The sequence below is a fragment of the Aphis gossypii genome, chromosome 1 (genome assembly GCF_020184175.1).
Source record: "Aphis gossypii isolate Hap1 chromosome 1, ASM2018417v2, whole genome shotgun sequence".
Lineage (NCBI taxonomy): Eukaryota > Metazoa > Arthropoda > Insecta > Hemiptera > Aphididae > Aphis > Aphis gossypii.
The window spans coordinates 22,892,230-22,913,699 of NC_065530.1; the positions used below are offsets into that span (position 1 = coordinate 22,892,230).

Genomic DNA, 21,470 nt, shown 5'->3' on the forward strand with positions numbered 1-21,470 from the left:
TATAATATAAATATTAATTAACTTATTAAATATCTATTAATATCTAAAAAAAAAAATGGAAACACATCAAGTACCTGTAGGTTAATTAATTTTAAGCAGTGAAAAAAATTCAAATACAAATTACAATTATATACCTACCTATAAATATACCAAATAGAATAAGCTGAATAATGCAGTCCAATTTAATTTTTAATCAAAACAAAAATTGAAATACAAATCATATTTATATAAAAAAAAAAAAACTAAATTTGACTAAGTTCCTTTATTGTAAGAAAAATAACGAAGAAAAATATGTACCTAACCAGTTTACTGTTAAGTTACTGCAGGAGTTCCTGCTGCAGTAGGTATCGAAGTCCTTCATCCTTAAGTACCTACATGGTTACATGTGTTAGTGAATTCAATGGTAAATTATTGTATCTACAAATACGTTTATACAAAATTGGAAGTAAACTTGTAATATTTCTCATAACTGTTATAGTTTATGTTTTTTTTCTTGAGTCTATTTAAAATTCAATTAAGATGTACTTGACAATACCAGATTAAATAAAAAATTTAATTAAATTAATTAAGTTTTTTTTAATCTGTGACAATACAATCCATTCTCTAGGATTCACATATGGTTACATCATTATTGATCAAGAGCAGTTATGCTATAAACATACACTTTTATTAGAAATCACTATACAACTAAATGTAACTATGGCTTACACAGTTATATAGGTACAATAATATATTATGTATACACATAAAGTTATGTTATTATATGATTTTGGCAAAAATTAATTTAATGTATGAAATATAGATTAATAAAAGTAAAATAAAATAAAATAAAAGCAGTAGAATAGATTTTGTTTGAAATTTTAATCTTATGGATAGCAAACCTCACGGTTCTAAGCAAATAAAATGTGTGGAATGTGAAATAAAATTGCCTTGTCCAATTGGCAAAAATGTTTTCCCAGCCACTGTTTTGTACTAAGTGAGAATTTCGCTTTTCTTTTTGTAATTTATTATAATTTTAATCTAGGTATAAAAGACTATACAGTGTACATTCTCAAAAAATTAATGAAAAAAAGAATATCAATAATGAATATCTGAAGCAACAATTTTATTTTATGAATTAAATAATGAGAAAAATAAAATAATTAGTATAGTTTTTATAACTAAAAAAAAAAAAAGAAATAAAAACTATAGCATAAGTAATGATAAATGATGTATTTAATATTATTTTCTAAGCTGTATTAATTGCTACATTGAACACAGGTAAAAACATTATTACATTTAAACTAAAAAAAAAAAAAAACAACTTAAAATAGTAATATCTACTTTGCTTATAGAATAATTTCCTATTAAAATAGTTTAGTGTCTGAATATACTTTAAATTAAAATATACAATTCAGTCACACCATTTTACAACTTAACTACAAAATATAAATCCTTATATTATAAGTTAAAATAACTTTTTGTACTTCATTCCTTTTTCTCAGGTTTACCCTTCATAACTAAAATAAATGAGTGTTCTAACTAATAAGAAAATTATATCTACACTATACATTTAATAAAATAATAATTAAATATAAAATATACATTCTAATAAATTAATTATAAAATTCTTGAATTTTTAAGTAATTTATACATTAAAAGATAAATCTAACATTTAAGCTATATTATTTGCTTTAAAAATATATTATTGTGTTAATATTTTATAGTACATAAATATATTATATTTAACATTTAAATTATTAATAAATGGTAGTTTTTAGTCATTATATTATCTTATCATTAACAAAAAAATTATTGATATATTTGTTATTTCTACATGTTCAAGTAATAAATGTAAGAACTTTTTTTATAATATATACTTGTCATCGTAGGGATTCATAAAAATGGTAATATTGCCATTATACATGATAAAAATAGTGAATTCAAATCTTGATATGCTAAATCATATTTCTAAGCAATATTTAGTTTATCTACAATACTCAACTGATATTTCAATTTACTTAAATGATAAATTTGTAAAAGATAAGACTGTACAAAATTAAAAACAATTTTGAATTTAACTTTTCATAAAATGATAATTGATAATATTAAATACAACAGTAATAAATTTAAAAAAAAAAATGTTTTCTAATGAATCATTTATTCATTTTTAATTCATTTTTTTTCAACAAGATGCTATTAAGGTTTTCTTTGACCATAAAACATAAAAATTACAAGAAGATACACCAATATGATGATGAAGAATGGTCATCTTAAATACAAAATTAATAAAAAAAGATTGTTATATTTTACAGTTGTATAATATAAATGGTTGCTTTAAATATTTAAAATATACTGTTGTTACTATAGATAAAATTATTAAGCATTATATTATTAAGTAAAATATATTGTACACAACACATGATTTTAAAAGATTAATTTTGTAAAAGTTTAGTTTATAGTATTCTATTTAGTATATTCATCTGTGTAAATATCAACTGTCAGTTACATACAAACATAATATTTATCCTGCCACTACTTGTAAAGCAAACACTTGTGTAACAATTCCAATTCCTTTAGTCTGCCCTTCTCTGAATAATAACCTCATGCCTTCTGTTACATATTCTGGATGACGTGCAAACTTAAATATTACTGATGCAGAGTCGTTTGTGTGCATGCCTCGTTTGTCACACTCCATGATTGCAACAATAGCAGCAGTTTGTCTAATATTCCCAATATGTACAGTGGTTTGAAATCCATTATGTATAGATGTTGCGTGATAAAGTACCACAATCCTAGCCTGAAAATTAAATCCAGATAACAAAACTTTGTTCAGTGCAACTAAATTGTGACTATACCTGAAAGAATATACAGGCACTATGATTCACGCCTAATCCCAATAGCACCATACCATTTCTCAAGCCTGGAATAGCTTTTTCTAAATTTAATGATGCACTCTGGGTTGCTTTTACTACACGACATGGAGCTTTATTTCTGTGTATAGACTGTACAGTAACTGGAACAAATGTTCCATTATCAAGAGGACCTAAAAAAAAAAAAAACTTTAACATCTTGCACAAATATTTTAATATTCGTAAAATATACAATAAATTTACAGTTAAATACCTATGACTAATTCTGTAGCTACATTGACGACACCTTGTGTAAGTACACCACCAACAATTGTACCAATATCTGGCACTTTAAAAATCTCATCTATTTGAAACTGACAACATTCCTAAAAAAAAAAGTGTATTCAAAATATTGTGGACATTACAAAATTTGATGTGTTTATACTGTAAAAAAGAAAAATATACTGCATCCATAGAATAATTATATTGAACTATATAAATTTACAATTACTAAAATTGAATACCATTAGTGTCTTATGAATCTTAAAGATATATGAAAAATATTTCCTACATAAATAATTAACGATGAAAAAAAATTAGGACAATAATCATTCTTATAAATTTTAATATACAAAAAGTCTTTATTGATATAATTTTTACTTCCATTGTTTAAGATAACAGTTTTCATAAATTTAAATACTTAAATTATATTTTATGTTTAGAGAAATGAAACATAGTAGAATTTAGAACCGTTTATGACATTAAAAGGACACGAGTAAAAATTGCTCATAACAACTGATAATCATTTTGACCAAAATCTTAGAAATAATAGATAATATTATAATACACGAACATAATATTATGTATTATATTTTTATCTCTAAATCGTGACTTAAATGCAGTAAAAAGTAAAATAAAAATATTTGCAATATAATTATTCCACACTAAAAAATCTGTTATCTAAGTATGTTAAACTTTTTTTGTATAAAAATTAAATTAAATTTTTTTTTTCTAGACGATCTGATATTTAATAATCGTGTGTTTACTACAATTAATAGAGTACACAAATACACTGATAGCAAAATTATCTAACACTGAAAATATTAGTATTATCTTTTATTAAATTTCCTTCAATAAATGTATAGTCATTATAGATAAAACATTTTTCTAAAATAACCAAAAATAACATTCGTAAAATCTGTATAGTCATTACTCATTACATAGACAATAAATAGTTAAATTTATTAGTACATAATATTATAAAATTAAAGTTTTTCAAAAATCTTCATTTTAATGTTCTTAAGCTAGATTTGTCACTTTGACCGGTTGCTACTATAATTCCTACTATTTCTTAATATTTATCTATTGTTATTTTAAAAAAACTCGAGAAAAATATATTCATTGCTAATTTAAAATGACAAATTATAAAAACCCAACTATGCCAACCAAATATGTATAAACAAGATTTGCAATATGAATCATAAATAAAGCCTAAAAAAATACAAATAAGTGTAGCAAAAGTTAATATTATTCAATTATAACATACATTCTATTATTAAATTAGTGATTGGGCAATATATTTTTCATTGACCTTGGCTAGGGTCACACTTTAAGCACCTATATAAGAAAATGTTATTATTGTACCTGTTCCAATCTTTCTTTTTCTTTTATACTTATACTTGGTGGTAAAACGTATAAAAATCTAGTAAGTAAATCTAGATTTTCACCAGTAACACTGGATATGGTAAATATAGGTACAACATTTTGTGCTGGCTGTGCTGAACTTGCTGTAATGACATCATCGTCAGATTTAATAACAAGAGGAACCTGAAATTAAAAATTGACATTTTACATATTCATAAACATAATACTTTTTCAATCAGATAATAAACAAGTGATATAATTACTTTTCGACATCCAATTGATTTCAATACAGACTCTAACCAATTGATAGTATTGTCTGCAGGAGTAATGTCAGTCTTTGTAACAACAATGCAAAATGGGAGCCTAAGTGCTAATGCTAAATCCATATGCTCTTTGGTCATGTCTAACTGAGTAGGACTAGAAACATTTACAGCTGGACTGCTTACAACCAACATAACATGATTAGGACAATAACCGCTTAAACCAGCTACGGTAGTTTTCAGATATTTTTTATGTCCAGCCAAATCAAGGAATGTGATCAACTTGGATGAACGATCTCTAATCTCTTCTGCAGTACGTGCCTTTTGATAATTAATAACATCGCCCTTAAATATGTAAAAAAAAAAATGATAAGTAAATATATTTTGTTTACAAAAACTATAAACATAATTTAAAGTTACAGCCCAAGTTACTTATTCAAATATATTCAGAACTAATAGTTTTCATTTTTATTTTTATATTATAGTACTTAACTAAATACTACTAATAACTTAACTAAATTTATTTATTTTTTTTTTTTTTTTGGTATAACTATTTATATTATAAATAAATGAATGTGGATATATTAACCTTAATCTACTCATTATTTATATATTTAAAAACTGTAGTACATTTTAGTTACCTCAGTATCAAAACCGAGAATTTCATGAGATATAGAAGAAGTTCGTCCAGATCTAAGTTCATGTAAATGTCTTAAAACATTTAACCGTGCACTACCACGGCCGTTATCGAATTCGCCATGTGCTAAGACACCAAGAAGAGTTGACTTACCAGCATCTGCACCTCCTAATACAGCAACCATAACTTCAATACATTCTTGGTCATCTGGAACCTAAATCATACAAATTTAATTAAATTAAACTTGGTTTAAAAATATGTAACATTTCTTTTTCTAACCATATATTAAACAATTAATGCAACTTGTAATTGTTTTAAATAGTAACTACATAATATATTTATAAATTATACCTAAATTAACTGGTTTTAAAAAATAATGTAAAGATTAATGTTTTAAGGTAAAACTAATAAGTTTTACTACCTATTGAAATTTTACTTATTTAAATTGCTTCCAATTCCAATATTTTCATTTATTAGCTGTTTATTAAATATAGGTAAAAGACATTAAAAATTGTACTTATGAAGTATGACCTTGATATTAATATGCAATTAACACATTTTTAGTATTATCATAAAATAATTTTCATAATATATTATCTTTTGTTGTTGTTAGTTAACTGCATATTTAATTTAGGAAACATTAATAAAATTAAAATAAAATGACTTGCATTATACATCAAAAAGATTACTATAGAATGAAGTCAAAAAAGAAATCTTTTTTAGATTATAAGATTAAAAATGTTTTAAAACCTTCATAGGTATTCAATTAAATAAACAATTTTATAGTTAAAAAAAAGTAAACAATTTAATACAATCAAGCAAAATCATTTTAGAAATTTGTAAATAAATGTACCTATTGTATGATCAGTTTTTAATCTACTAACAAACATTTTCTTGAATTATGAACTTGACCTTTATGTATACAATTTGAATGATATAGATGAAAAAAACAAATGAGTAAACAATTATTGCTTATAAACATAAATATTTTAAAATAGACTCAAAAAGCAATAAATAAAGAAGTATTGTACTTCTAAATAATTTATAAATAAAATATTTTATGTTAATATGTATTACATATTATTTAATTTATTTCAATAATATGTAACAATACATATTATTTTATGAGAAAAAAAATCAATGTTCATAGCTACCTATAAGATTGCAAAATATGATGTAATAAATAATATAACATTTTCAAATGTTTATACTACAATTATACAATAGAATAATTACTATTATTTTAAAATATAACTTAAATTAAATTTAAATTAATTAGGTAGGTTAATTTTATTTAAAGATAAAAACCTTTCGAACTAAAACTTCTGCAACTATTTTGTCCTTTCCAACAGATCTTTCTCGTAATACTGATGTAGTGGCACCAAGTTTGAGGGCCATTTGATCCAGAGTGATCAAACTGGACTTCATGTCATCAGAAGATAATCCTGTCAGCTTTCCTGTATCTTCGACACCGATCTCATAAATAGCTTCACCGTGCCCCTCTCTTAGCCTCCATTTTAACTAGTACAAATAGGCATAAAATTATTGTTGAAAACTAAATGTATGAAACAAATGTCTCACCTGTGTGACTAGATGTTCAAAGCGCAATTTCGACGGACTGGTCAGTTTGAGCTTGTACTCGACGTTGCCCATCTGCGGTTCGGGTGGCAGACGGGTAGCGTCGTCGTCATCTTCTGGCCATACGTCGCAATTGGTCGGAGGACTTGTGCCCGGGTCGAATAGGTCTAAGAACGAATCCATATCGGTCGTAGGTACTGCTTTCGACGGTTCCTTCGACTAAACGCAAGTGGAAATCATCTCACCGCTCTGCGATTGTCTATCCGACGACGCTGAGCCGCGCCACTGTCGTCGCCGTACTAACAATAAAACGATTAATCACTGTAGGTACGCGCAAAAACTATCCACCAAAGACTCAAAAGTGAGTGGCGTGCCGTACCCACTGGTACTGAATTTATTTATAAACAAAGCACTGTAAGGTCGTCCGTCCGTCACCGTATTTTGGCAGTTCGCGATACTGCGGCAGACGGACTGCAGCGGTTATCAGCCCGACCGCGGTTATCGCGCGTCGTGAAAACATCGGACGATACGATACGTTTCAAGGGCAACTTTTCGAACAGGTGTTTTTAGCTATTATTTGCTTTTCCAACTTTCCGTGCCAAACCGTAAATTCGCGCGACCTAGGAAGATATCTACTATTTACTTTCCCATATCACTGACCTCCCGTTTGGCACTCGCCACTTACACGAAATTTATTCACTTGTTGTCGACAAAATATATTAGGTAATCTATTAATAGCGTTCCCGAATGGTTATTAATTATAAAAAATACGAATGAAAACAGTGGTGGTCGATGGAACGCGTGCACAGGTTATATTATTTTATTATAATAATAAGATATAAAAATTTTATTTTCATATAGTCTGTAGGTACACGAACATTATACGAGCTTAAACTATTTATAGTCCTACTGAGTCCTACTATAATATAAAACTAAAAAGAGTTAAATTTAAGTACCTACCTGTCCAATGTTTTTGATAATTGGTAAGATTTGCGGCTATTCAGCATTCCAGTCATCGTTGAACATTGATGATCACAATTCATAAGCTGTAAACCTGTAAATTTATAATAAAAATCACATAGGTAACACACAAGTAACAATAATAACAGTAGAAGCGTATAACGTGATCGCGTGAGTGCGTGACGTAGATATCTACTTACACAGCACACACATGTATTAAGTGCAGTATGAACGTACGATATTAATTATAAATATAACTTATTATTATGCAGTCGTATAATTAATGTATAACATAGATAGTGGACGGTCCTAACAAATAACAATAATATTACAAGAAAACTGATCGCCGTGAGTGAAAGGCTCGTGCTGACTACGAGTAATATTGAGTAACATGTACGGGTTTTAATAATGACGAAACGCTTATGTATGTACAGACTACAGACACAATGCTTTTAGTTATATAACAATATACTATACGAATAAATGAAGTAATCTAGTAGGTAACTCAGTAACTGGGTCGTCAGTCGCCAAGCTCATTTGATCATACACCCAAGACACAAATATACAACACATACGTACATAATATATTAAATGAAAATTTATGTATATACTATATTTTAATAATAATCTATTTATTATTGGTTTTTTTATTTAGTAGAATAATTGAGGCTTAGAAGAATGAGTTTGGTACTTAAATGCATAAGCATTACATCGTCTATTAAAATCGTTTTTATAATAAATACAATAAACCTAATAATTAGTACCTACCTAATAATAAAATTAATAATTATACATAAAATTAGGTAAATAAATTAAAGTTTATTGTACTCATTAAAATGTTTTACAAGTTAATTTACTGTTCAATAATCAATAAAAAATAAAAAAAAAGGAGAATATAAAAATAATAAAATTAATTCTAATAAAAAATATACATGTTATAACTTATATAGTAGCTATTTAAAAGATAACCAACTTAAAATTACAAACTTTTAATAATTGTTCATTAAAGTAGGAATATTTTTGTATAATCATAATCCAGTTAATAAATAGGTAACTGTTATAATATTTTGAGGTGTTTATTTTGGGAAATATTAGATTTTCCAATCTTATTTTATGGTTACGAATGGGCGAATTACAATTTACATTGTACATTTGTACCTATAATATATATATATATATATATTGTCTTTACATTTTGGGTCATGGTCTTTTAAAATGGTAGCATTCAAAAATGTTCTTATTGAATTTGAAAATATTAATAAAATGACAGTTTTATTATTGTTGGAAAACCAATTAATAATTAAAAAAAAAAAAAATGTTTAGTTCCTTTGTTCCCTATTTATTTTACTGAATCCTATGTGTCACTGGTCACTATTAGTGTTCTATCACTTGTATCATCTATGTATACAGTAGTCAGTAGGTATACAAGTATACTTAGATTACTTTCAATTTCAAGAGTAAATAACAGACCGGTGACATAAAAAATGAATAATATATACAAATGGAGATAGTAATAATTGTAATTATACCCTGAGGTACTCCTAAGAACATAAATTTACTTAAACTTTTTATATAATTGTCAACTTGAACTTTGTGAATGGTTTTCTAAATAAAATTTGAATACCTACCGGTTATTATTATATTATATTATATTTATAATACCAGTTAATTTTTTTTTTTATTATTCATTGCATGTGTGGATTAAACTGGTATTACTCTATTAACACTTTCAGTATTTTGTCTTTTTCTAAAGTCAAATTGAGTTAGAGCATACTGGTAGGTAGTTTTAGTTTTCTTCTAGATATTCTTTTTGAATATTTATTTAATTACTTACTCTCTCAAATATTTTAGAGAAAGTTAAGAAACATTGATTTTAAATTTTATACTTTGTTTAGATTACCTTTTTTTATGGATTGGTGTAATTATTGCTATTTCGAAAATTGATAAAATCGACATAATATGTTTAGTGCCTACATATATGTGTATAAGTGTATAACTATTTAATACTTATGTCCTGTACACGGTATATTATAGAATACGGGTCATATAGACGTATGGTCACCTCAGGCATTGATTAAAGATACTTAAATATTAAATTTAATACCTATACTTTTAAGAATAAACGGTACAATAAGCATAGTTTTAACTTCTAAGTAATAACTCTAAGTATAACCCAGCAATTTCCAGATTTTATGATAATTTAATTTAGTACTTAAATGATTTAAAAAATTCTAAGTAGTTCGATATTCTGACATCGTTTAATTCGTCCTTAAATAGCTATGGCATATTAATATGGTTTCTATTTTATCATTATATGCAGGTATTATCATGAATTAAATATAGATACTTACTGTATGTTTGTATAATGAAAAATATATTTTTAACTATGTATAGTTGTAGACTTGCGTAGTATGTACTTACATATTATGATATGATTTATTGACAAATGACTTAATGACGTGTTAAACTCAGCTAGGTGGCAAGTGTTGAGGTACCAGCTGGTACCATTGTTCATAAAAATATCAAATAATTCTATTATAGGTATATCATATATACTATGAGGCTATTCAGTATTCATATAAACGGCATAAAGTATTTATTATATACGTCCTATTACTTTCATATGATTATCATAAAGCTACACGCCTGCACCTGTTGATCCAGTATGGTTAAGTGGTGTACACACTACACATGATGAGGTTTTGGACAAACCCTCATCCTTGTTTTTGTTTTTTTCACTTTATTTAAAATGAAATTGATCAATGTTTTTAATGGTTAACATTTTTATATCTATTATTACATAGACGTAATTAACAAATGAACAAAATATCTTTAATAAAAAAAAGTATAAAAAAGAACTAACTTCAAAACTCAAAATACTGACTGCCTAGTTATTAGCACATCAGTAAACATATTTTTGTACATAATAGGTAGTTGGTGTTTAACGATTATTATATCTTTTAATTTCTTGAATAGTATTTTTTAAATCAACTATAAATTATAATAGTCAGATTTTTTAAAGAGTGCCAACCAAAATATATTTTGAAAGGTTTCTAACCATTTTATTAATTTTGAAAACCTATCAATAACTTAAAAATTCTATTTTTAGTTTGAAATAAATTGTGTTTGAATTTTTACATTGGAGGTCCACCAACTCCACCATAGTTTATTTGATAATGTAAGTATACAATAATGAAGAATGTAAGGAATCTTTTGAATCTTCTATTTTATCCTAGGAATTTGCTAGGATACTTATTAATTAATATAATAGTATATTATCTTATAGTATTGTAAAATATTATCAAATTAATACAATTAGTAATTGCCATTAAAAACATCTTTAAATATATTATATAAGATATGTAATGATATAATTTATAAGTAGGTATTATTTATTTTTTTATAACACCTTCGCTACAATTGAAAATAGTTGTGTACGTCACTATGTCTTATTATCTCCTGTAGTCATATTATACAAATAATCGCGAGTATATAATATTAATCCACTCGTAGACACTAGTCCATAGATAAATATTAAAAGTACCTATGTTGAATACAATTTTTTTCAAGAAGACATCAATTAAAATGATTAGATGAATAATTATTAATTACTAACGACAATTTCAAAAAACTTTATATAATAAACAATAATATTTATATGTATGGTTATATCTACAACAGATATATATATTGTATGTGCGATCATTGATATAAATAATTAAAAACTATAATGTAAAATACCGGTTTTTTAACTATATTTTTTATCATTGATTTCATGTTTTTTTAATACATATATTGGCAAAAATAAGAACATTAATATTTACATGTTTTGACTTTTTTTATTACGTATATATTTATTAGGTACTTAACCCGATCATTAATAATTAGTATACAACCAGATCCTATATGATATAAATTATATAAGTGTGGTCGTGGTGTCTTATATTACAGTAATCCTTGCCATAATTCAACAGTTTTAGTTCATATGAGTTTGTCATAAGTAGGTACTAAGTAGGTACTAATATAATATTTATAAAAGAAGTGTGTTGTTGCATATATTAAATCCATTATCAGTATTCTAAATTCTGAGGCCAAAGAAAAACACAAAACGATATTATGCTTATACTGTTTTTTTTTTTTTGGTAGGTACCTACTTAAAGTGATTTTCGAGTAAAAAACAAGAGTAGGCACTAGGCACTCCGACAGTTTCATTTTTAATGTACTCCAACATAGATGCCCATGGTAAGGCAAGCACCGTTTCTGACTTTCACCCATTTCCACCAATTTATAAAAAGGTTTGACTCCCGTTTCCGCCATACTACTAACCAGTGGCAGTCAAATGATTTTGTCACGAGGGGGGGGGGGTGTAGCTAATTTTATTAACAAATACTATTATCATGCACTTAGTGTTTGAAGATAGAGCAACCTAACCTTACAGCAAAATATAGCTAGTTATTTTTCCTTTACTAGACATAATAGGTAAAATAGACAATACTATAAGGACGAATAGTAGACACAGGCAGTATACACGGAACAGTACGAGTAAACAAAAGATGAAAGACAGTAATGACTGATGATAAAAGATTATAACAATTAATATTAAATTGTGAATCAGTGAATCGACTGACTAAAGAGTAGGTAATGACTAATGAGTAATGACCAGGTGACAGGTTATATTTACCGTATAGAGTATACGTATCGTCCGATGTATAAAGGGTGTGAGGAGGGTGTTGTTATCGAATATTTTCGATTATCGAGCGAGGTACTTACTACTTACTGTAATCCGTATATTTTCAATTTTGTATATACAATATAACAACTAAATTTAATATAAATAATAACAATAATAGCCTATACACGTAATTCCCAGATAAGAGTAGATAATAGGTAATATACTGCAGTACCGTACAGTCAAACAGTGTATAAAGAAATAAGAATACTTATATCTACTGAGTTCATAAGACATGACATATTATTATATTATTGAATATCTCTGTACAAATTTATCATTGTTGATAATTTATGTGTTAAGAAAAAAAATTACAAAAAATTGAATATATTATATAATATGCATGTAATATAAGTAAACCCATAGATCAGTATAATAAAATGTATTACTTTAATAATAATAATTTTGATTACATCACAGTGTTTAGAAAGAAATTATAAGTACAATTAAAAAAAAAAAATATTCAAATTTAATAAGATTTTAAAATTATACTTTTAGCTCTAATTTAGCTAATTTTGAATTTACAAAACAAGTTGATACATCAAAATCACTTGAAAAAAATCGATCAATTCGAAAATGATATTTAAAACAGGGGTTGCCATTAAAAAAAAAATTTTTTTGCGTATGCGCGCAATATTTGAGTTAAAAAAATGTTGACTCATAGGAATTTATAATCTATAAGTGTAGTTTAATGTCCCGCAAACAGATATGAAAAATATTAAAAGGGTAATGAGTGTCAATTGAGTGATAAAGTGTACCCTGTTTCTTGGGACACACAGTATTATAATATAATATAATTATTTATTCTTTCGAAATTAATTTAAGTTTTGAGCTTTCTGTATAAAATAAAACAATGACTGTAAATGTCCAGAATTACTCCAGATGGACACTCGATTTAAAATAAATGGGGCCAATTTAAGTATTCCAAATACTCCAATAAATAAATCGACCGCACTACTACTATATAGGTAGGTCGTATGTATACATTATTTTATATGTGATATGTAAATTTCTATTTGAATATAAAAATGAAATACTTAAGTTCCTACACGATGGAAAAAAAAAAGGTAGGTACGTATATGTAAGCAACTATACTTTATTATATTATATACCTAATGAGTTATCAAACTGTAGATGATAGGTACGAAATTACGAAAATAATAAAATAACGCTAAGTAGGGGTGTAATAATAATATAATCACAATCTTTTCGATCGCGAAGTGTGGTGCCTATAGGTAGGTAGGTACTTAATATAGTAGGTATAGTAATTTAACAAAATTAATCAACATAATTATGTTAAACAAACTTTTGAAATAAACCACATAAAACATAAAATATATAATTTTTTTCACAATTATTGAATAATTACCTATGTATAATATATTATGCAGTGTGGAACTTACATAATAATATAATATATATTTTTAACCTGCTGTTCATGTGTAGGTACTTGTATTCGTCCAAGACATTAAGGCAACTAGGCGAATTTTAGTTTGTTAAATTTCACCTAATAAATCCTAAAAGACAAAAAGCTTTACTACAAATAAGAAGAATAGGGAGAGAGGCAAAAATTAAGCGAAGGAATGAACAAGATTTCCAAGTCCTGGACTTAGTTAACACGTTAGATAAGACAAACTGTAATAACTTATAATTATAATCGAAATTAATCACTATACGACGCATATGTGAGCGATGAAAGTACAACTCTACCTTCGGGGGTAACCAATTAAGAGATAATTCTAACTTGTTGAAAAACAACAGACGACATAATTATAAAAATATTAAATAATAAGTGTACCAGATAGCACAGTAGCACACGGAATTTATCAAGTCTTACCAAAGAGAGGTGTTGGCGTTCTCATGTCTCTCAGTTAAGAACTAATTCAAGATAGATACGGTTAACCAATACTTATAACTTATTAGGAATAAATAAAAGTAAACTGTGATCTAACACATAAAATCAAATGCAAAATGAGTTTGAACATTTTAGTATTTTACCCAAGAAAGGAAGGCCGGAATGGGTAGGTTGTTACTTGTTAGCGACATCAGTTGAATTATAGGTATAATACCTATTGGCTCTAATACAATACCCTATATTATATATTATTATACAATATAAATATAAACATTATAAACTATTTTATCGAATTATATTACATTATGAAATCTTATCAGAACATTCAGAGCTAGTATGCCCGAAGGGTTAGTTCCTTCATTATAATATGGATACCTATAGATATTTGTATAGTAAATTATCTAGGTAGGTATATCATATTCGATAATATTCAATAAATAAACAATACATATTGCCTATCTAAATAATTGTTAAAATTATATCAAATATATCTATACAACATTAAAATAATAAATAATGAATAATAGGTAATATGATAGTAATAACAGTATATTTAATTAGGCTGATTACCTTTCGTGTTATAATGCCAGTCAGGATGTTTTTCCTGCCATTTGGAAGTTGAATACAAGTAGGTAGGTACCTACTTAACACATCCAAGTGGATTGTGTCAATTTCTTTTGGAGTACATATTATGACAGGTGGTTAAGGGGACATAATAATATCATCAACAAATGTCATTTTCTGTTTGTTTAGTTACTTAAACTACATACAATTTCTATTGGTTGATCCACTTAAAATCTAACTGTCTAATGTAGGTTATTTATTGCTTGTCAAATTTATTGGGATGATAACAATATACTCATTATAATTTATAACTAAAGCATAAAGGTACCCATAACATAGTTTTTACTTTTGGAGAAATGTAGATTTATACAAAGTAAAAATTATACATACATTAATTCATACCATATTTATTTTACAATAGATATATATTGATTTTTTAACTATAGGTAATCTTTTAATACAGGTACTTAAACTTAGGTAAATTTTGTACTTACTTTAGCTCTTTTATATGTAAAATAAAAATGTGCAGATAATGTCATCAATTTTAAATATAGTAATAGGTATAAGGTACCTATACAATATACATCAATATGTCAATATGGATACCTACATAATATAATAATATATAATTTCCAATATTTTATTTCAATTGCAATTGTAAAAAAGTAAGAGTTTAAGGGTAGACAGATACCTATAGATATTATATAAAGTAAAGATTATTTTCAATTAGGTATTTATTTACATAGAATTAATTAGTATTGCAAGTAACATCATGTCGGTAATTTATAGAACTCAATGAAAACATCATATATTTAAAAGGTATAATACTGGTTAAGTAAGTTTTATAATAATATGCATAATCATAACTCCCAACTGTTAGTGAATAAATTCAAATCGGTAGGTAGGTTTATTTTACTTTGACATAACCGACGAATTTGTATTATTTGATAAAAAAACTGTTGAAATATTTTTATTCAATATTGCAATATACTTATTAGACATAGTATATGCAATGTATATGTATAATACATTACTGGTCAGTATATTAATTTATTGTAGTTACTTAAAAAAAAACAAATAAATAATAATAACAATTTTAAATATAAATAATACCAAAATATATTCATGTTTTCAATGTGTTGTTTCAAGTATGTAATGACTAATGAGTAATGAATGCCTAATAAGTTATACAAATGCAATATGAAATTAATTTTACTTATTTATTGGTATACCTTAAAAGTTACAACTTAAAACCATGATGGTTATTTGAACATTTCTTTTTATCCATAATATAATACGGTGTAATAATGTAGTACCTACTAATAGATTAATATGTTTTGGGAATTTTAACAAATATTTACATAACTCAGTACTTTACTACCAGAGTTGAATATTTTAATCAATTTAATAATAAAAGATTGCAAATATATAAATAAGAAAAAAATAAAAACAATTATTATTTAATAACCCATTTTAATCATTAAATTACTTATTCAGAACAAATATTTACATTTTTAAAACATTCAGCTAAAACAAAAACATACCAATGTCAATTAATTATTGCTTGGTTTGCATTAATATTTTACTTAAGGTAGGTATTTTAAAAACAACTGATACATACATAAAGAAATAATATGTACTATTATTTAACTAATTATAATTATTATAAAATAAATAGGTATATTATTTTTAAATTGAATATTTTATACAAGAATAATAAAACTAATTATATAAATACCAAAATAAAAAATAATATGTTGAAATTTCAGTCAAGACCACATTTTAAACACATAAAATTAAATATAGAACACAATTTATAATCATTTATAAATACTATTATAATAGCATAGCCTTATATCTCTAAGTATCAAAAGCTTACCATAACATTATTACATTAAAATATATATAATGTTGAATTTACCGGTAAGATTAATATAATTTCCAATTTTGAATTAGGTTAATAACATTCTTCATCCAGTTTAGGTATAATCTGTTACATTGAGGAACATAGAATTACTCTTCTAAAGTTAGAGAAGTAACCAGATTGTATTCATCTAACATTTTTAATAAGATAGATAATCTATATTAGATAAAGAACTCTTTCAAAATTTTACATTTTTAAGAGTTAATATGAATACCAATTCAAAATAGATTTTTTCCATCAGATTTAAATAGATACACACACTTTGGAATAATTTTTGTTAAATTCATAGGCAACCATGTATGTATGTAATTAATATTAGTAAGATTTAATATAATATTAGGTACACCTACTATAGGCCAATTAAATATTAATTACACTGACAGAGGCTAATTTTTAAGTTGTAGCAGAATCTAAATAGTGAATGCATACTTGTTTGATTATAGAAAATGACTTTCTATAAAAAAAATAAACATACAGTTCAAACTATTTCAAATGTTTGATTAATAAAATATAATTCAGAATACTAATAAAATAAAAAGAAAAATATACCAATTACCTTTAATAAATGCCTCCACCAGTAGGAAGTAGCCTATAATAAGTAGCCATATAGTACTCTGTCTTAGTGCACACAGAAGTTTGACTGAATAGGTAGTAAGGCATTTACTCTGAAACATTTGTTTCCCTTCAGTATGTTATATATTGTTTTAAACATTATTATTATTATTATTAATTGCACTGACTATAAATATAGTATGTATTATCCAATTCGTAAGAATCCAACTGAAATAAATGTTCAGAATAACATTGCAATATTGTCCTTCAATGACCAATAACCATACATTTTCTGAAAACAAATTGTTTTTCAAAACATGGTAGTCTGTAAGCTAAACAATATGTTTATTTAATAAAAAAAGTAACATTTTATTTCTTCAATACAACCGACAATAAACAGAAAATGGATAAAACATACTATACTCTACTAAACAAACTGAATGTAGGTACCTAATGGAACACAACATTGATAAAAGCCAATCACTTGTGTGGCATTTCTTTATTCTTCAGGCGTTGTTCAGTGAAAAACAAATATTATTCATCCTGAAAGCATTTATAAGTCAAAATACTTTGTTTCTTGCAAAAGGATATTTTTGAAAAATGATTTGAATATAAAACATTGATATTTGATATAGTGTATTGATTATTATTAATATATAATGAATACACAGTAAATATTTTTATTAGACTTAAACATCTTTCCAGCCCCTTAGGGTTCACACATAAATGTAAAATACAACTACAAATGTATCTTAGACACCTAATGAAACATGTCAATAATACACAATATTAAATATATTAACTATAATAGCATTGTAAAAAATTATTTTATAAATTTAATTTATTTGTAAGTCACAGTTTCTCACAAAATATTTTATGATTAATCAGTTTTAATTGTTTGTACCAGCATAAAAAATACAAGAATCCATTGTATTTTATACAAATTATGTTGTCAACATAGTGTTTTATATTCAGCTCAGACACCTAATTCCAATTAAACATTAGGTATTATAATTAAGTTATTTTTAACTAGGTATTATAATAACACAACAAATACATGAATAGTATATAGCATAATTATAATTATACAAAATTCGCAGTTGAGTTAACTGAAATGGTGAACGCACTCGGTTCTTTATAATTTTTACAACCTTATAATAGAAATAACATCTAAAATAATATAATATAATGTATGCCTAACATCCTATTAATAAAATGTCATACTGTAGTTACACTAGATGGAATTAACAATGTTTTTTATAATCTAATCTAGTATATATATGTATATATATATATATAAGTATATATATAATATACATATTAAATATTGATATTGATTTAACATAAAATAAAAATAAATAAATATATACACACACACACATATATATTATATATAGCCATACACATATATTATACATACATATATAGGTATATATTAATTATTAGATTGAGGGGACAAAATTATACAAAAAAATTTAACTTACAATGAGGCCATAAATGTGCTATAAATAATGGAACAGCGGGTTAAATTAAATTTATAATTTTTATTTTCATACATCTGTTTTCTAATATTTTAGTATTTTTTTGGATTTATATACAGAGCACAAATGAGAAAACTTATAAGATTTCAACACTTAAAGAAATCTATTTTATCGGTTGTCACTGACTTTGATACTGCATTGAGTAAACTCCAGCTTGCATATTGGCTGGTGTTGACATCTGTTGTCCATTAGCAGCTTGTCCTGTTCCATTACCCATTTGATATGCAGTGGCATTTGCCATCTGATATGGATATCCAGTATATTGACTGTAAGCAGCAGCACCACCATAGCTGGCTTGCATACCCTGCACATATTGGCCTTGCATTTGAGCATATGGGTACCAGTAATTCATTCCTTGATTATAAGCCATATTATATGAGTATTGACCAGTAGTATCGGTACTAGCTGCGGCCTGAGCAGCTAGATTAGCTGCACTGTTTGGGTCACCTGACTCTTTACCCCAGAAACATTTAACGGGGTGTCCATTTATTTCTGTATTGTGTACAGCTTCAATGGCAGTCGTTGCTGCTTCTTTTGTAGAAAACTTAATAAATGCATACCCCTTATCACGGAATGCTCTAATTTCAACTATTGTGCCAAAGCGTGAAAACACCTGTTCAACTAGCTCTTCTGTTAAGCCTTCAACAATGCCTCCACAGTATACTGTACAATTTGTTGGACTGGACTGATTATAGACATCATCAAATGTTACTGCTCGATAACCACTGTACTTGTTTGGTGCTCTAGGTGGAGGTGGCTTTCTAGTTGACCAATTTGTCCTGATGCTCCGACTACCCAGCCATTGACCATTCATTGAGTTAATCGCATTTTCAGCATCAGATTTTTTTACAAACGATACAAAAGCGTATCCTTTAGACTTTAAAGTCTGAGGGTCGCGTACAATACGACAGTTGGAAATCTCTCCGAATGGTGCAAATGCCTCCTTCAGAGTGTGTGTTTCAATTTCAGGACTTAGATCCCCAACGAATATATGATAATGGTTGCTGGTATCAAGCTTAGGTTGATTGCCAGGCGTTGTGGCCCAATTGACTTTCATCTCTTTATCTAAAAAGAGTCGACCATTCATTGCGGCTAGTGCCGTAGCCGCACCCGAATGAGTGTCAAATTCAAGAAACGCATAAGGATCACTGCCTGGCTCACGTATTACCTTGCATGCATTTACTGGACCAATATTTGTGAACAATGCACATAGCAACTCTTCGGTGACTGATGGGTCTAAATTACCAACGTATAGCGTACGAGGATTGCTCTCGTCACTCATTTTAAACTGTTACTTATATCGTTTATTTTTATTTTAATAACAAAATAATACTTCGTACGTGTTTCAATAGCAAACGTATTTAAAGTGTTGGTTTACTCACAGACTGTTAAGCGTTTGTTGACGAAACAGACGACTCGCCTCGGAGCGGTTGCACAAACAATGGACGGGCGTATCGTATTATCCGTTTCGGAAAAACCAAATTGAAACGTACGCGATTCCCCGAACGTCGGCAGGACTGTCGGCGGACAATGTGCAGATACTTAGAGAACAAGCAAATGAAAACAAAAAAAAAAATAATAATAATAACAATCAAAACACGATTCACTAACGCCTAACGAGATACACCATTTTTTTTCAAGAAAAAATATACGTAAAGCGAAAAAGTTCACGTAAATAATGAAAGGTTAAAAAAAAATGTTCGTATCACCACTTTTTGCAGTGTATGCAAAATCGGCGCGTCCAGTTGCCTGCACTGGTTACCGGCGGACGGCGATGACGAGCCGGCCGCGTTTTCGTCCACCAGATATTATTATGACGTTGGTGGGGACAGTAGTCGTGGTATGGGTTGTTTGAATCGAAATCATTTCGTGGTAACCTGTCCGCGGTTTCACGGAAACGCGGAACGTCGTCGTCAGCGAGAAAAGCCGACGCGCCACGCGCAGTATGACAATTTGTTCCTTCCGGTGAGGCGGCACTGTGAATCGCCGCTGACGTAATGCTCGGCGGCCGACCGCGCACAGATAGTACAGTTTAAATATGGCGGCAAAGGCAAAACGCTACACCGTCACAGAAGCGGAAGCCAAGTGGTGACGTTTTGTCTTATGTGTTCTTATTCGAATGGTAGTTACCAGCCGGCTAAACAAACACGAAAAAATAGTCGATTGTTGTTTATTTTGTCGTGTAACCTATTATCACACTTAATTATTATTCAATAATAATTGTTGTCGTCGCTTTTAAGGAAGATTTGCCCGACGCGTATAATATTTTTTCGGCTTCTTACATTTTTACCAACTCATTGAAAACTTATACTCAATATTATTGACATAATAACATACCTGTATTGTATAAGACCTTTTTTTAGTAATCACAGTTATAATGTATTTTAATATTCAA

At 27.1% G+C, this 21,470-nt stretch overlaps 2 protein-coding genes and 1 long non-coding RNA gene across 6 annotated transcripts; all 3 read right to left on the reverse strand.

Annotated features, from left to right (window-relative positions):
* Window positions 1-1,084: 1,084 nt before the first annotated feature.
* On the reverse strand, window positions 1,085-8,261 carry LOC114129133 (GTP-binding protein 2). 2 transcript variants are annotated; one of them, XM_050211008.1, is made up of 10 exons: window positions 8,111-8,261; window positions 7,911-8,004; window positions 6,954-7,249; window positions 6,681-6,893; window positions 5,377-5,586; window positions 4,739-5,080; window positions 4,476-4,658; window positions 3,106-3,217; window positions 2,838-3,025; window positions 1,085-2,779 (listed from the first exon to the last, which is right to left on the reverse strand). In XM_050211008.1, the coding sequence occupies exons 3-10, from the start codon at window positions 7,131-7,133 to the stop codon at window positions 2,504-2,506; spliced, it is 1,704 nt and encodes a 567-aa protein (XP_050066965.1). In that variant the 5' UTR covers window positions 7,134-7,249; window positions 7,911-8,004; window positions 8,111-8,261; the 3' UTR covers window positions 1,085-2,503. The 2 variants fall into 2 exon arrangements, with proteins under 2 accessions (XP_050066965.1, XP_050066964.1); XM_050211007.1 differs by lacking the exons at window positions 7,911-8,004; window positions 8,111-8,261 and having other exon boundaries at window positions 6,954-7,435.
* A 7,998-nt stretch (window positions 8,262-16,259) lies between these two features.
* LOC126555923 (uncharacterized) lies at window positions 16,260-21,470 on the reverse strand. 3 transcript variants are annotated; one of them, XR_007607015.1, is made up of 3 exons: window positions 20,458-20,773; window positions 17,723-18,077; window positions 16,260-17,647 (listed from the first exon to the last, which is right to left on the reverse strand). It is a non-coding gene; the product is annotated as an uncharacterized LOC126555923 (long non-coding RNA). The 3 variants fall into 3 exon arrangements; XR_007607013.1 differs by having other exon boundaries at window positions 17,985-18,077; window positions 20,458-20,769; XR_007607014.1 differs by having other exon boundaries at window positions 16,260-18,077; window positions 20,458-21,470.
* On the reverse strand, window positions 18,160-20,459 carry LOC114129132 (nucleolysin TIAR). Its single transcript, XM_027993767.2, has one exon. It carries the CDS (start codon window positions 20,355-20,357, stop codon window positions 19,194-19,196), a length of 1,164 nt encoding a protein of 387 aa, XP_027849568.1. The 5' UTR covers window positions 20,358-20,459; the 3' UTR covers window positions 18,160-19,193.

Excerpts from the sequence above, each read along its gene's own strand:
- LOC114129132 (XM_027993767.2), bottom strand. The coding sequence starts at position 20,357 with ATGAGTGACGAGAGCAATCCTCGTACGCTATACGTTGGTAATTTAGAC.
- LOC114129133 (XM_050211008.1), bottom strand. The coding sequence starts at position 7,133 with ATGGATTCGTTCTTAGACCTATTCGACCCGGGCACAAGTCCTCCGACC. Across the intron at positions 6,894-6,953 it reads TTGAACATCTAGTCACACAG|TTAAAATGGAGGCTAAGAGA; the intron begins GTGAGACATTTG and ends TATTTGTACTAG. Across the intron at positions 3,218-4,475 it reads AAAAAGAAAGATTGGAACAG|GAATGTTGTCAGTTTCAAAT; the intron begins GTACAATAATAA and ends TTTTTTTTTTAG.